Here is a 14238-nt window from a genome sequence, read left to right on the forward strand (position 1 = left end):
CACGGCACCAAAACTGTAGGGAATTTGTGATTTCAGTCTCTATCCGGGTCACGGCACCAAAAACTGTAGGGAATTTGTGATTTCTGTCTTTGTTGGGGTCACGGCACCAAATTGTAGTAAATTTCAGAACCCAAGGTAACAGAATCTTTTAAGCAGAGTTCATTGTGAACATGTTTGTTGTTCTGCAGTCAAACAGTCACCTTCAAGAGGTCCACTCAAGTCTGCAAGAGTCTCTTAAAGTCTCATTTGTATTGTGTCATCCTGTCTATTATTTGTTTTAGGAGGGGCAGTGTTAAATTAGAGGTGGCTAAACAAGTTATTCAAATGGGAAGGATAGTTTTATATATATATATATATATATACATCACTGTTATTGTGAAACTAGATCATATAAATATATATTTTCATAAGATCTCCATTAGTGACTTCATTATCTCTGTCTGTTCATATCAATGCTGTTTCTGCTACTTTACACTCTGAAGGCCGCGGTAAGTCCAGCGTGTTTGACTTCAGCTTGCTAACATGGTCTGCTGGACATCTGAGCTGGTGTTTTGTTGAGCTTTGAGCATATTAATTCATCTATGTATTGCAAAAAAATTACTTTTTTATTCTTGTTTCTAATACAAATATCTAAAAATTCTGAAATCAATAAGCATTTTCTGGAAACATAAAAATTATCACTATTATCTTTATTTAAGTGAGTTTATTTTTTAAAACAAGCAAAATAATCTGCCAATATGGTAAAAAATAATGTTATTTTCGCTTTGAAATTAGATTATTTTGCTTACCTTACCCCATAATATGGAACAATAGACTATTTGTTACATATATTATCCAGACTCAGACAGTCCTAATAGAAGTGATCATCTGTGCTGATGTGTGTGTTTGCTGGGTAACACATAACATGCTAATTAACATTTTTGATTAATGTCAAGTTTGTATGTTCATATTTAAAATGTATGAATATATAATCCTTGTGGGAAAAGTGCACTTAAAGTCAGCAGGAAATGAAAATGTCAATGTTTATTTTGCTAATGCACATTGCTAATCTTAAGGTGAACAACAAGATAATCCACTGTAAAACACAGTTTGTTTTGGTAATCTTCAATCAAAGTCTGACCATCTGCTTCCAATATGGAGCAGCGCCTTTTCTTTCTCTGATGACATCAGCTCGACTGATTGGGGGAAATATGATTAGCCACGCCCCTCTAATTATTTGTTTGCTATTCGTCAAAAATGAGAAGTAGAGCTTAAGAATAAGCCACGCCCCCTTCTCATTAACCAATGACAGAAAATATGTAAATGATTACTAAAATGAGGTGATTAACTGCACTAAAAGTGGTTTAGAAGTGATGAGATAGATTTGCTCATTAGTTACGTCCCAAATGACACCATCAGTTCCTCCCCTTCATCAGAAGATTCTCCTCTTTACTATCAGATCCTGTCCTTCATCAGAAGATTCTCCTCTTTACTATCAGATCCTGTCCTTCATCAGAAGATTCTCCTCTTTACTATCAGATCCTGTCCTTCATCAGAAGATTCTCCTCTTTACTATCAGATCCTCCCCTTCATCGTCTCCTCCCCTTCATTATCAGCCCTCTCCTTTTACCATCAGCTCCTCCCGTTCATCATCATCTCCTCCACTTTATCATCAGCTCCTCTCCTTCAGTATCATCTTTTCCTCTTTAATATTAGCCTCTCCCTTTTATCATAATCACCTCCTATTCATCAGTAGCTCCTCCTCTTTACCATCAGCCCCTTCCCTTCATAATCCCCTCCCATTCATCAATAGCTCCTCCTCTTTACCATCATATCCTCCCCATACATCAGAAGCTTCTCCCTTTTACCACCAGCTCCTCCCCTTCATCATCGTCTCCTCCCCTTCATCATCAGCCCCTCCTCTTCACCATCATCTCTTTCCCTTTACCATAAGCCTCTCAGTTTCATCATAATCCCCTCCCATTCATCAGTAGCTCTTCCTCTTTACCATCAGCTCCTCCCCTTCATCAGAAGCTCCTCCTTTTTACCATCAGATCCTCCCCTTCAACGGAAGCTCCTCCCCTTTACCACCAGCTCCTCCCCTTCACCAGAAGATCCTCCCCTTTACCATCCCCCTCTCTCCGTCATCATCGTCCCTTCTCTTCACCATCAGCCCTCCCCCATCATCATCATCTCCTCCCCTTCATCATCAGCCCCTCCCCTTTATCATAAGCCACTCCCCTTCATCAGAAGCTCCTCCTTTTTACCATCAGCTCCTCCCCTTCATCATCAGCCTCTCTCCTTCACCATCATATCATTCGATTTACCATCAGCCTCTCCCCTTCATCGTAAGCCCCTCCCTTTCATCATTAACTCCTCCCCTTTACCATCAGCCCCTCCCCTTCATCATAAGCCACTTCCCTTCATCAGAAGCTCCTTTTTTTTACCATCAGCTCCTCCCCTTCATCATCAGCCCCTCCCCTTAATCATCAACTCCTCCACTTAACCATCAGCCCCTCCCCTTTATCATAAGCCACTCCCCTTCATCAGAAGCTCCTCCTTTTTACCATCAGCTCCTCCCCTTCATCATCAGCCCCTCCCCTTCACCATCATATCATTCGCTTTACCATCAGCCTCTCCCCTTCATCGTAAGCCCCTCCCTTTCATCATTAACTCCTCCCCTTAACCATCAGCCCCTCCCCTTTATCATAAGCCACTCCCCTTCATCAGAAGCTCCTCCTTTTTACCATCAGCTCCTCCCCTTCATCATCAGCCCCTCCCCTTCACCATCATATCATTCGCTTTACCATCAGCCTCTCCCCTTCATCATAAGCCCATCCCTTTCATCAGAAGCTCCACCTTTTTACCATCAGCTCCTCCCCTTCATCATAAGCCCCTCCCTTTCATCAGTAGCTCCTCCCCTTTACCATCAGCCCCTCCCCTTCATCATTGTCCGCTTCCTTTGACCATTAGCTCCTCCCACTTTACCAACAGCTCACCCCCTTCCTCGGTAGCCCCTTCCCTTTATCAGTAACCCCTCCCCTTTCTTAGTAGCCCCTCCTCTTCCACTACATGAGAAAAACTGAGCGTTGAGTGCCTGAAAGCTTTAAATTACACACTTTCTAATTGGCTGAATCAGCACAATATCCTGTATTTATAATTAATTCCTTTTAGTCAGTGTGAATGCACTGCTTACATGCTTATCCAGTAGACTAGTGCATATGTCTGCAATTTGGGACGCAGCTATTGAGTGATCTGAGCTGTGTTTGTGTGACTGATGAAGCCTCTGGTTTGTGTCTCTAGCAGTACCAGTGTAATGACTCTCAGATGCATGAGGTAAAGTGTGCCAGTCATCAGGATTTGCCATCATTCTAGTATTAACACACTACTGGATAAATAGCCGTGTGTGTGTGTGAGTGTGTGTAGTATGCAGTAGCTTCAACCTCAGTCTAGAGCGCGGGTTTCAGTGTTTCCCTCTGCCTAATTCAGATCTGCTGGTTGTTTTAGGGCTTCTTCGAGGATGAAGACGGGAAAGAGTATATTTATAAGGAGCCCAAATTCACGCCGCTGTCCGAGATCTCACAGAGACTCCTGAAACTCTACTCAGACAAGTTTGGAGCGGAGAATGTTAAAATGATCCAGGATTCGGGCAAGGTGAGGCGTATGTGCACTTGAAGAGTTTCAGTGCAAAACGAGATGCATCTATTGTGAGAAATGTTGGTTATTTGACATTATTATTTAAGACATCAACAGTCAAGTTTATTCACTATTTTTGTACATTAAACTAATACTTGAGCTCAGGAAGACAATATTTTCAAATCCAGGATATTTTTATTTAACTTTCTGTCCATAAATAGCTCATAAATAAGTCAAAAACCAAACCATATTTATCTTAACATTGTCAAACATCTTAAATTGGTTAAAAAAATAATACATTATAAATATATAGTATAGTATATACAAAGACTGATTAATAATAATAAGATTCTGAGTTAGATTTGGCCAGAACGTGCATAACATAACATAATTTTTATTATTATTATTTTTTTTTTTTGCAAAACGCTATATATCCACCTTAGGCTATATTCTACTACAGTAATACCATTAAGAAAAGCGAGTGAATTAATGTTTTGTTTAGTAAGTAAGATTAAGTTAGTTAGATTAACAACTTGTAGCTTGTTACAGAATGAGTGGGTGCTCCTTCCACCCCGCTGCTGAAAACCAAACCTGTATGATCAGAGTGGGCGGAGCCGCGGTGTCACAGTTCTCTGTTGCACAGAGTCCGCGACACAAGCTCACCTAGAATCGTCATATTTAATGAATTATTTCACTGTAATAATAATAATAATTATAATAATAATAATAAAAATAGTAGTAATAATCATTATCATCAGGGCCTGACCAGCCACTGTGGCTATAGTTGCATTTACCTTCACAATTTCACGCAAGAAAAAGGGAGCTTTTGGCGCAAGTGATCATCCTCTCATTCGGTATTCACAGAAATTATTTACACAATAAACTTACAAAGGACACTTAGAAATGCAGACTTGCAGACAGGTGTCTTGGAGCGCAGGAAATAAGGCAGTATTTTACTGTAACCCCTGGCCTTCTTCTTGACATCAGCGGAGACTCACACTTTTGTAACGTTTTTTACATGTTTGTGAAGTTGAAGGCTACATCTTCATCTAATAGTTTGTCGGCATGACACAGACCAACATTACTCTCATTATGAGCAAACTCGGAGCACTTTACTGACAGCGACTCTCTTCCCAGGGGAGGCTGAGCTCGCGCAGCATCCTGAACGTTCATAACAGTTATATCGCAGCGTGTAAAGAAACTGGTCTGGCGGATATCGTGTTTTGTGGAAAAATACATTTTGTACTCGGCCTAAAATGTACATTCTTAAATGTTATTAATGGCAGCAATTCACACATAGATTAAGGTGCATCTGAACAGGGATTCCAATAATAAAATCCAAGCGTTTCGCAACCAAACCCTTCACTTACAGTCTGGTATAAACACACTGAACGTCAGGATAAGGGCTGATCCACACTGCAGGATTTTCCTGACCAAGAACTACACATTTGGAAAACAAAATCCAGATAGTTTTTTTTCTGTATGGCTTGAAATGCAGAGGCACATTTCTAACCAATGTTAATCAGTCTAGCTTACTAGTAAGACAGCTACCTGCCTCTAGCTAAGGCTGAATGTGTGTTTGGTGCAGATTAACCCGAAGGATCTGGACTCTAAGTTTGCCTACATCCAAGTGACCCACGTGACGCCGTTCCTGGAGGAGAAGGAGACGCTGGAGAGGAAGACAGACTTCGAGAGGAGCCATAACATTCGCAGATTCGTCTTCGAGATGCCCTTCACTGTGTCCGGCAAAAAGCAAGGCGGAGTGGAGGAGCAGTGCAAACGCAGGACCATACTCACCAGTGAGAACACTACACTACACACTCCATGCTGCACACTACACTACGCTGCACACTGCACTGTACACTATATACTGTACACTACATATTGCACATTAAACACTATGCAATACAAGCTGCACACTAACCTACACACTACACAATGCACACTTTATACTACATTCTGCATACTGCACACTAGACACTATGCAATACAAGCTGCACACTAACCCACACACTCCACACTCCACACTTAGTACCACACACTGCATACTGCACACTAGACTCTATGCAATACAAGCTGCACACTAACCTCCACACTCTACACTACACATTGCACACTTTATACTACACACTGCACACTAGACACCATGCAATACAAGCTGCACACTAACCCACACACTCCAGACTACACACTTAGTACCACACACTGCATACTGCACACTAAACACTATGCAATAAGCTGCACACTAGCCTGCACACTCCACACTACAAACTTAGTACTACACACTGCATACTGCACACTAAACACTATGCAATACAAGCTGCACACTAACCTCCACACTACACACTACACATTGCACACTTTATACTACACACTGCACACTAGACACCATGCAATACAAGCAGCACACTAACCTACACACACCGTATACTGCAAACTGCACAGTAGACACTCTAAACTACACACTGCATACTGCACACTAGACACTATGCAATACAAGCTGCACACTAACCTACTCACTCCACACTACTTATTGCACACTTTATACTACACACTACATACTGCACACTAGACACAATGCAATACAAGCTGCACACTGACCTACACACTTCTCACTACAAATTACACACTGTACACTACACACCATATACTGCACACTGCATACTAGACACTATGCAATACACACTGCACACTACACAGAGAGACAGAGGACAGTAGAGATGAGCACTTGACACTCCAGAGAGGCTGTGATAAGAATCTGAGTGTCAGCTTAATCTGATGTCTGAGCTGCTGTATTTATTTGATCCTCCCTATCACAAAGTACAGGCCTTATCTACACACACACACACACACACACACACACACACACACACACACTGCACTGCACTTCCAGACAGCCTGATGAGTCTGATCTGAGGTTTAACAGCATGCCATGATCCACCTCATGTGATAAATCTTATAACTTACATTGATAATAGGTTGATATCGAGATAAACAATGTAAACTGTCATGACTTTACAAAATAAAACTAAATCAGACTTTCTCCAGAAGAACAAATATTAGAGGAAATACTGTGAACATTTCCTGAATCTGTTCAACATCGGTTGAGAAATATTTGAGGAAGAAACAAAAAATTGACAGCAGGGCGAATCGCTCCGGCTTCAACTGTGTATTGGTGTTTGGTGAGTTTGATATTCAGGTTTGTTTCTTTTACTGTCGACCTCTCAGCCACACACAGTTTCCCATATGTGAAGAAGCGGATCACAGTGATGTATCAGCACCATGTGGATTTAAACCCCATTGAGGTGGCCATCGATGAGATGAGCAGGAAGGTTCTGGAGATCCGACAACTGTGTTCCTGCAGCGACGTGGACATGATCCAACTACAGCTCAAACTACAGGGCAGCATCAGTGTCCAGGTGCTAACACACACACACACACACACACATTAATACTCGACATCAGAATGTTCAACATGCTTCAATAATAATAATAATAATAATAATAATAATCTTTCTCCAGGTAAATGCTGGTCCTCTTGCTTATGCCAGGGCTTTCCTGGATGATGCCAGCACTAAGAAATACCCAGACAACAAAGTCAAACAGCTGAAAGAAGTCTTCCGGTAAACACACACACACATTTGTTAATTTAGTTTACAGGGACTCTGAAAAAACGCTTATTATTGTTGGAATATCAAGACAATTCCATGTGTGTTCAATAAGAAAAGGTCTGGAGAGAGTTTTCTTCAATGCCAAAAGTATTAGTAATTTATTAGATACAAATGAATAGTTAGAATACAGAGCTCTGGGTTACGTTACCCCAATGCAATACAAGAATTACATTCAAGAGGTTCGCAACTCACCTACATTTCCTGACTCCAGCATATACACACAACTGATATTAACAGGTGGAGTTTTGGTTTAACGTCACTTATCAGTCATTCTGCAGTCCTTTTAGTGTTGCACCCAGACATACTTCCTCTTTCTGCAAACCTCCTCTGCATACCAGAACTGAACAATTACATGCATCTTTAATATATTTCACACTTCTACAAAGATCATGCTCCTTGTGACATGTCTAGACAGAAGTCTGGAACAAACCTAAATGTATTCTTATTCTGCTTTTTCCTCTAGTTTAGCAGTTTTTTAGTATGCAGCACAGTAAAAAAGAGCAAGATTGTCTGGTCAAGATGTGTTATAATACAATACAAAAGATTGATTAATCTGTTGTTAGTCTAAGCATTTTTCGAATAAATAAAAAACACAAAAGTAATAAAAATAAATGATTTTTCTTCAACATTATATGGGTGCAGGGCCATATAATGAGCAGTTTTTACTGTACAAAAACTCAATTTACTCTGTATTTACTGTACAAACCTCATTAAGTTTTATTTTATGCAATTTGGATTATAGTAAACCAGCTTAATAGAGTACAACTACAGTCATACCAATGTCAAAATATAACTTTGTGTCCCTGTAAACCACATAAACCTGTATATACATGCAAACACACACGCACAAACACTTGTATACATGGTTTACAGGGAGTCTCCATAGGTGAAATATATTTTATACAGGAAAAAACACTTATTATATGATGTAGGGCCATGTAATGCACATTTTTTACTGTATGAACTCTTATTTACTCTGTATTTACTGTATAAACCTTGTTAAGTATGATTTTTAAGCGTTTTAAATGATAGTAAACCTAACTAAGTCATACCCATGCCATAATACAACTTTGTGTCCTTGTAAACCACATAAACCTGTATACACACACACACACACTTGTATACATGCTTTGCAGGGACTCTCCATAGGCCTAATGTATCTTATACAGTAAAACCACTTATTATATGGGTGTAAGGCCTTATAATAAGCAGTTTTTACTTTTAAAACCTCTGCATAAACACTATTTACACTGTATTTACTGTTTTAACCTCGTTAAGTCTGATTTTAAGCACTTTGAATTATAGTAAACCACCTAAATAGAGTGCAACTAAGTCATACACATATCATAATACAACTTTATGTCCTTGTAAACCACATAAACCTGTATACACACACACACAAACACACACACACTTCAGTCGTCTAAATGAACTATTTAATAAACAGTTTAAAAGAACAATAACATCACAGGAACACTTTTAACAGATATTTGACTGAATTCGTGTGTGTTGTGTGGTGTTTTTCAGGCAGTTTGTGGAGGCCTGTGGTCTCGGTTTAGGTGTTAATGAGCGCCTGATTAAGGAAGATCAGCAGGAATATCACGACGAGATGAAGGCCAACTACAGAGATCTGACCAAAGAGCTGTCGGCCATCATGCACGAGCCTGTAAGACACATAACATTAATGATGATGATCACTCCATACTCGATGCTTTTCATTAATCTCACACTGTTTTCTTTTCCTCTTGTGCTGTCATGATCAGACTGAAGGGTAAATCATTTACACACACACATCTGACATTCACCACATGTTTTCATTTGAAAATCCATTCCAATTGGTTATTAAAGGGCACCTCTTATGAAAAATCAAGTTATAATGGGTTTAACCCCAGTAGTGTGTCAGCAGTGTGTGAATATCTCCAGCCTCTAATGGTCAGCATGTATTAACTGTGTTTGTTCTAATCAGACTTGATGAAAACAGTCTGCAGTAACACTGTGATTGACATTCTCCCTTTGTATGATGTCATCAGAGGGGGAAAGCCCCGCCCACTCATGCCCATTTCTCTCTCATTAGCATAATCAGCAGCCCTGAGTGAGAAGCAGCCGTCTGTCCATTCGCCATTAGAGTGTTTGAGCTGCTGAAGATGATGTCAGCATAGACTAAGAGCATTATAGATCTGGAGTTTTAGATGAAGCACAAATAAACAGAAATTCATTTGTGCAATGTATTGTGGGTAATATTAGCGGTTAGAGTACGGGCGCTTCTACACATTGAATTTCTAATGTAAATAGTCAATCATACAGGAAACTTTGGCATACTCATTTAACATACTACGCATGGGGACACACTAATTCAATTTTCGAATACTATTTAGGATGGATAGTATGCGAATTGGGACGCAGCATGAGCATTGCAGTTTACGCCAGGTATGCATGTATGCGTATATCTGTAGTCTTGTGTATCTATAGTCTACATTATGTGATTCTGAGTGTGCCTCACACAGGTGAGTGGGCTTGACAAACCACCTGTAGGAAACACACTTACTGCGTCCAACTGATGCACACTTCAGAGTCTCACCAGAAGTAGTAGGTCATCTGGGTACTATGAATTCGGACATACTATACGTCTCGCATACTGTTTGTACTATATAGTATGGAGGTATGCGATTTAGACACATCTTATGAATTTAGACATACTGCTCACTCACATACTGTTTATAGCATACTCTATAGTATGGCAGTTTGTGATTTAGGATGCAGCCTATAAATTAAGATATACTACTTGCTCACCTACTGTTTTTACCATACTGTATAGTATGGAACTATACAATTTCGGATACAGCCTATGAATTCAGACATTCTACTTGCTCACATGTTTTTAGCATACTATATAGTATGGAAGTATGCAGTTTTGGACACAGCCTATAAATTCAGACCTACTACTCCCTCACATACTGTTTTTAAAGGTACTATATAGTATGGAAGTATGCGGTTTCAGACACAGCCTATGAATTCGGGCATACCATATGCCTCACTTACTGTTTTTAGCATACTATATAGTATGCAGGTATGCGATTTTAGACACATCCTATTAATTTAGACATACTGCTCACTCACAGACTGTTTTAGCGTACTATATAGTATCGAAGTATTCGATTTCAGACACAGCCTATGAATTCAGACATACTAATTGCTCACATACTGTTTTAGCATCATATAGTATGGAAGTATACAATTTCGGATGCAGCCTATGAATTTAGACGTACTACTGGCTCACATACTGTTTTTAGCGTACTATATATTATTGAAGTATGCGATTTCGGATGGAGCCTATGAATTCAGACATTCTAGTCACTCACATACTGTTTTTAGCGTGCTATATAGTGTGGAAGTATACAATTTCAGATGTAGCCTATGAATTCAGACATACTAATTGCTCACACACTGTTTTAGCGTAGTGTATAGTATGGAAGTATGTGTTTCAGATGCAGCATATAAATTCAGACATACTAATTGCTCACATACTGTTTTTAGCATACTATAAAATATGGAAGTATGCAATTTCAGATGTAGCCTATGAATTCAGACACTACTCACTCACATACTATTTTTAGCATACTATATAGTATGGAAGTATGCGGTTTTGAACACCCTATGAATTCTGACATACTAACATACTGTTTTTAGCGTGCTATACAGTATGGAAGTATGCAATTTAGGATGCAGCCACTCTTTATTGTACAAACCCCTCCCCCAAAGCTATAAAGATTGACGATTAGCTAATATGACCTGAAGGCGGGACTTCCTTTGCTTTGGCAGTCATAATGTGACTTGCAATTTACTCCATTCATAGTAATGTATCTCTCCCTCTCTCTGTCTCTCTCTCTCTCTAGATAACCCCAGTGGATGATGGGATACGTGGTCCTCTTCCAGACTCTCTGCACATCTTCAATGCCATCAGCGGGACGCCCACCTCCGCCAGCATACAGGGGCTGCCCAACACCTCCTCAGTGGTCTGACCTTTCCCTGACCTCTGACCTCCAGCCTGAGATGGAGGGTGAAGTCTAGAAGAGATACAGCTGTGGATACTCACATCAGTATTGCATCATTCATATTTTTACATCACTATGAGGGTTTAGGGTATGTGTAGACGTCAATAAAATACCATTTAATGGGTAATTTAATAAATAATATGAATAATACTTGGTATAGTTACTGTTTAAACATTACTGTGAGGGTTGGGGTAGGGGGAAACGTCAATAAAATACAATTTAATGGTTGATTTAATAAACAATATGAATAATTCTGGGTGTAATTGCTGTTTATACATTACTGTGAGGGTTTAGGGTATGGACAGACATTAATACAGTACAATTTAATGGGTAGTTTAATAAATAATATGAATAATACTGGGTATAATTGCTGTTTTTACATTACTGAGGGTTTAGGGTAGGGGTAGACATTTATAAAATACAATTTAATGGATAATTTACTAAATAATATGAATAATACCTGGTATAATTACTGTTTTTTTAAATTACTGTGAGGGTTGGGGTAGGGTAGATAGTAATACAATACAAATAATGGGTAATTTACAATATAAATAATTCTCCTCAACCTACGGCCACAGCTGTATCCCTTCTAGTGGAACTGTTTCCTGTGGAGACAATCAGAAAAACAAACGCTTGTATTTTTGGATATTTTACCACAGTTTTATCTCAATTACAAAAGTGCAAAGAGGAAATGATGCGGTCATAAATGACATGAGCCACCTTCAGACAGCGCCGCAGCATGCTACGCTATGACACATTATATACATTTATACATGTTATACACATCCTCTGCTAATATATTAGTTGTGTTTTATGTTTGTTTGTTTGTTTGTTGTGTGTGCGTTTTTTTGGCTCAATCGATATGAATGAATGGAGTGTGTGTGTGAGTGTGTGTGTGTGTGTGTGTGTTATACACTGAACACACACATGTGTTAACATAATGTGCATCAGTTATTATTCTCAGTTGTTTTTCTACTGTGGGACGGAGCTGAATGTTTTATATCTGTATTTAACAGACTTTATCTGCTGTATTTAACCTGATGATGTCCCTAATGCTCTTAATAAATCTCCATTTTTAAATGATTTATTGTGAGGGTTTTTTTTGTCTTGACGATATAATAAAATAATTATGATTCATGCAATGTTTTGTTTTTTCAAGTTTTTTATGCCTCATTTTGTTCCTTGTTTTATCTTTTCCAGTTTTTTTTTTGTGTTTTTTTTTTTGTTTGTCGTATTTGTTGTTTGTTTTTGTCTTGTTTTTTTATTTATTTGGTTTATTGTTTTCCTTTTTCAGATTTGTTTTGTTTTTGTTTTGTATTTTTTGTTTTTGTTTGTTTGGATTTTTTGTCTTTTTGTTTTGTTTAGTTTTTTGTCTGCTTTTAAGTTTTATTTTTGAAATTGTTTTCCTTTTTTAGATTTATTTTATTTAGTTTTTGCCTTTTTTTATTTATTTGTATTTAGTTTTTAGTTTTTAGTGCTATTTTAGTTGTTTCTTTGTCTTGTTTTTGTTTGGTCTTTTTTGTTGTTTTGTTTTTCTGTCTTTTCTTAATTTGTTTTGTTTTTGTCTTGTTTTGAGTTATAGTTTGTAGATGCCTTTTTCATTTTTTTTGTTTGGTTTTAGTTTTGTCTTTTCAGTTTTTTGTTTGTGTGGATTTTCTGTCTTTTTGTTTTTAGTTTTTTTGTTTTGTCTTTTTTGGTTGTTTGGATTTTATCTTATTTTCATTCATTCATTCATTTTCTTTTTGGCTTAGCCCCTTTATTAATCTTGGGTCACCACAGCGGAATGAACCGCCAACCTATCCGGCATATGTTTTACACAGCGGATGGCCTTCCAGCTGCAACCCATCACTGGGAAACACCTTGCATTCCCATTCTTACACCACAGCCAATTTAGCTTATTCAGTTCCCCTATAGCGCATGTGTTTGGACTGTGGAGGAAACCCATGCCAACACTGGGAAAACATGCAAACTCCACACAGAAACACCAACTGACCCAGTCAGGACCTTCTTGTTGTGAGGCGATCGTGCTACTTACTGCTTTATTTATTTTTTATTTATTTTCAGTTTGTTTGTTTTTTTCTTATGTTTTGTCATTTTTCATGGTTTGTTTTATATTTTCATTTTAATTAATATATTTTTTGTCTATTTTTTTACTTTATTTTGTCAATTTTTGCCTTTCGAAAATCTTTTTGTTTTGTTTTGTCTTGTTTTTTGTTTGTCTTTTATCTTTTTTTGTTTGGTCTTTTTGTTTTGTAATTTTTTGTAACTTTTTAGTTTTATTTTGTAAATAGTTTTTGTTTTTAAAGTTGTTTTGTCTTGTTTCGTTTGTATTTGCTATCTTGTTTTGTTTAGGTTTTTTATCTTGATTTAGTTTTATTTTTGTTAAATTGTTTTCCTTTCATTTTTTTGTTTTGTTTTTTATTTTTTAGTATTTTGTTTTACTTTTTTCTATCTTTGTTTTGTTTAGTTTTTTTGTCTTGTTTTTTTTTTTTGATCAATTGTTTTCCTATTTCATTTTGTTTTGTTTAGTCTTGTTTTTTTGTGTCTTTTCTTTTTTATTTTGTGTTTTGTTTTGTCTTTTTTGATGTTTTTGTGTTCTGCAGTGTTTTTTGTTTAGATTTCATCTTTTTTTCTTTTTTTTTACTTTTTTGTTTTATAATTTTATTTTAACAAAAACAAAATTAGATTTGTTTTGCTATATGGTTTCTGTTTTTGATCCATGTTTGATCTTTGTTTTTAGTTTTATTATTATTTTTTTATTTGTCCGATATTAGTTTGTTTCATTTTAATCTGAGATCTGAAGGAAATTCGACTTGATGGATATTTTGATCAAGACTCCTTCTATAAAGCACTGTGACTGGTGTAGAAAACACTGTGCTGTTGGGTTTTTACCCTATGGA

The 14238-nt window shown here is 37.7% G+C and overlaps 1 protein-coding gene across 27 annotated transcripts in view; it reads left to right on the plus strand.

Moving 5' to 3' along the window:
* zmp:0000001200 overlaps nt 1-12421 on the plus strand; it is a 107145-nt gene extending 94724 nt beyond the window's left edge. For 14 of the 27 annotated variants that reach the window (XM_087267290.1, XM_087267291.1, XM_087267302.1 and 11 more), the window contains 6 exons: nt 3487-3633; nt 5204-5414; nt 6844-7034; nt 7138-7238; nt 8814-8952; nt 11180-12421. In XM_087267290.1, coding sequence (XP_087123416.1) covers nt 3487-3633; nt 5204-5414; nt 6844-7034; nt 7138-7238; nt 8814-8952; nt 11180-11305 — 915 coding nt within the window. In that variant the 3' untranslated portion in view covers nt 11306-12421. Of the gene's footprint in view, nt 1-3282; nt 3316-3486; nt 3634-5203; nt 5415-6843; nt 7035-7137; nt 7239-8813; nt 8953-11179 lie in introns of all 27 variants that reach the window. The other 13 variants (XM_087267284.1, XM_087267285.1, XM_087267296.1 and 10 more) reach the window with 1 other exon arrangement.
* The last annotated feature ends 1817 nt before the right edge of the window (nt 12422-14238 follow it).

The sequence above is a fragment of the Danio rerio genome, chromosome 9 (assembly GCF_052040795.2).
Source record: "Danio rerio strain M-AB ecotype USA chromosome 9, GRCz13ab, whole genome shotgun sequence".
In the NCBI taxonomy this organism is placed as follows: Eukaryota; Metazoa; Chordata; class Actinopteri; order Cypriniformes; family Danionidae; genus Danio; species Danio rerio.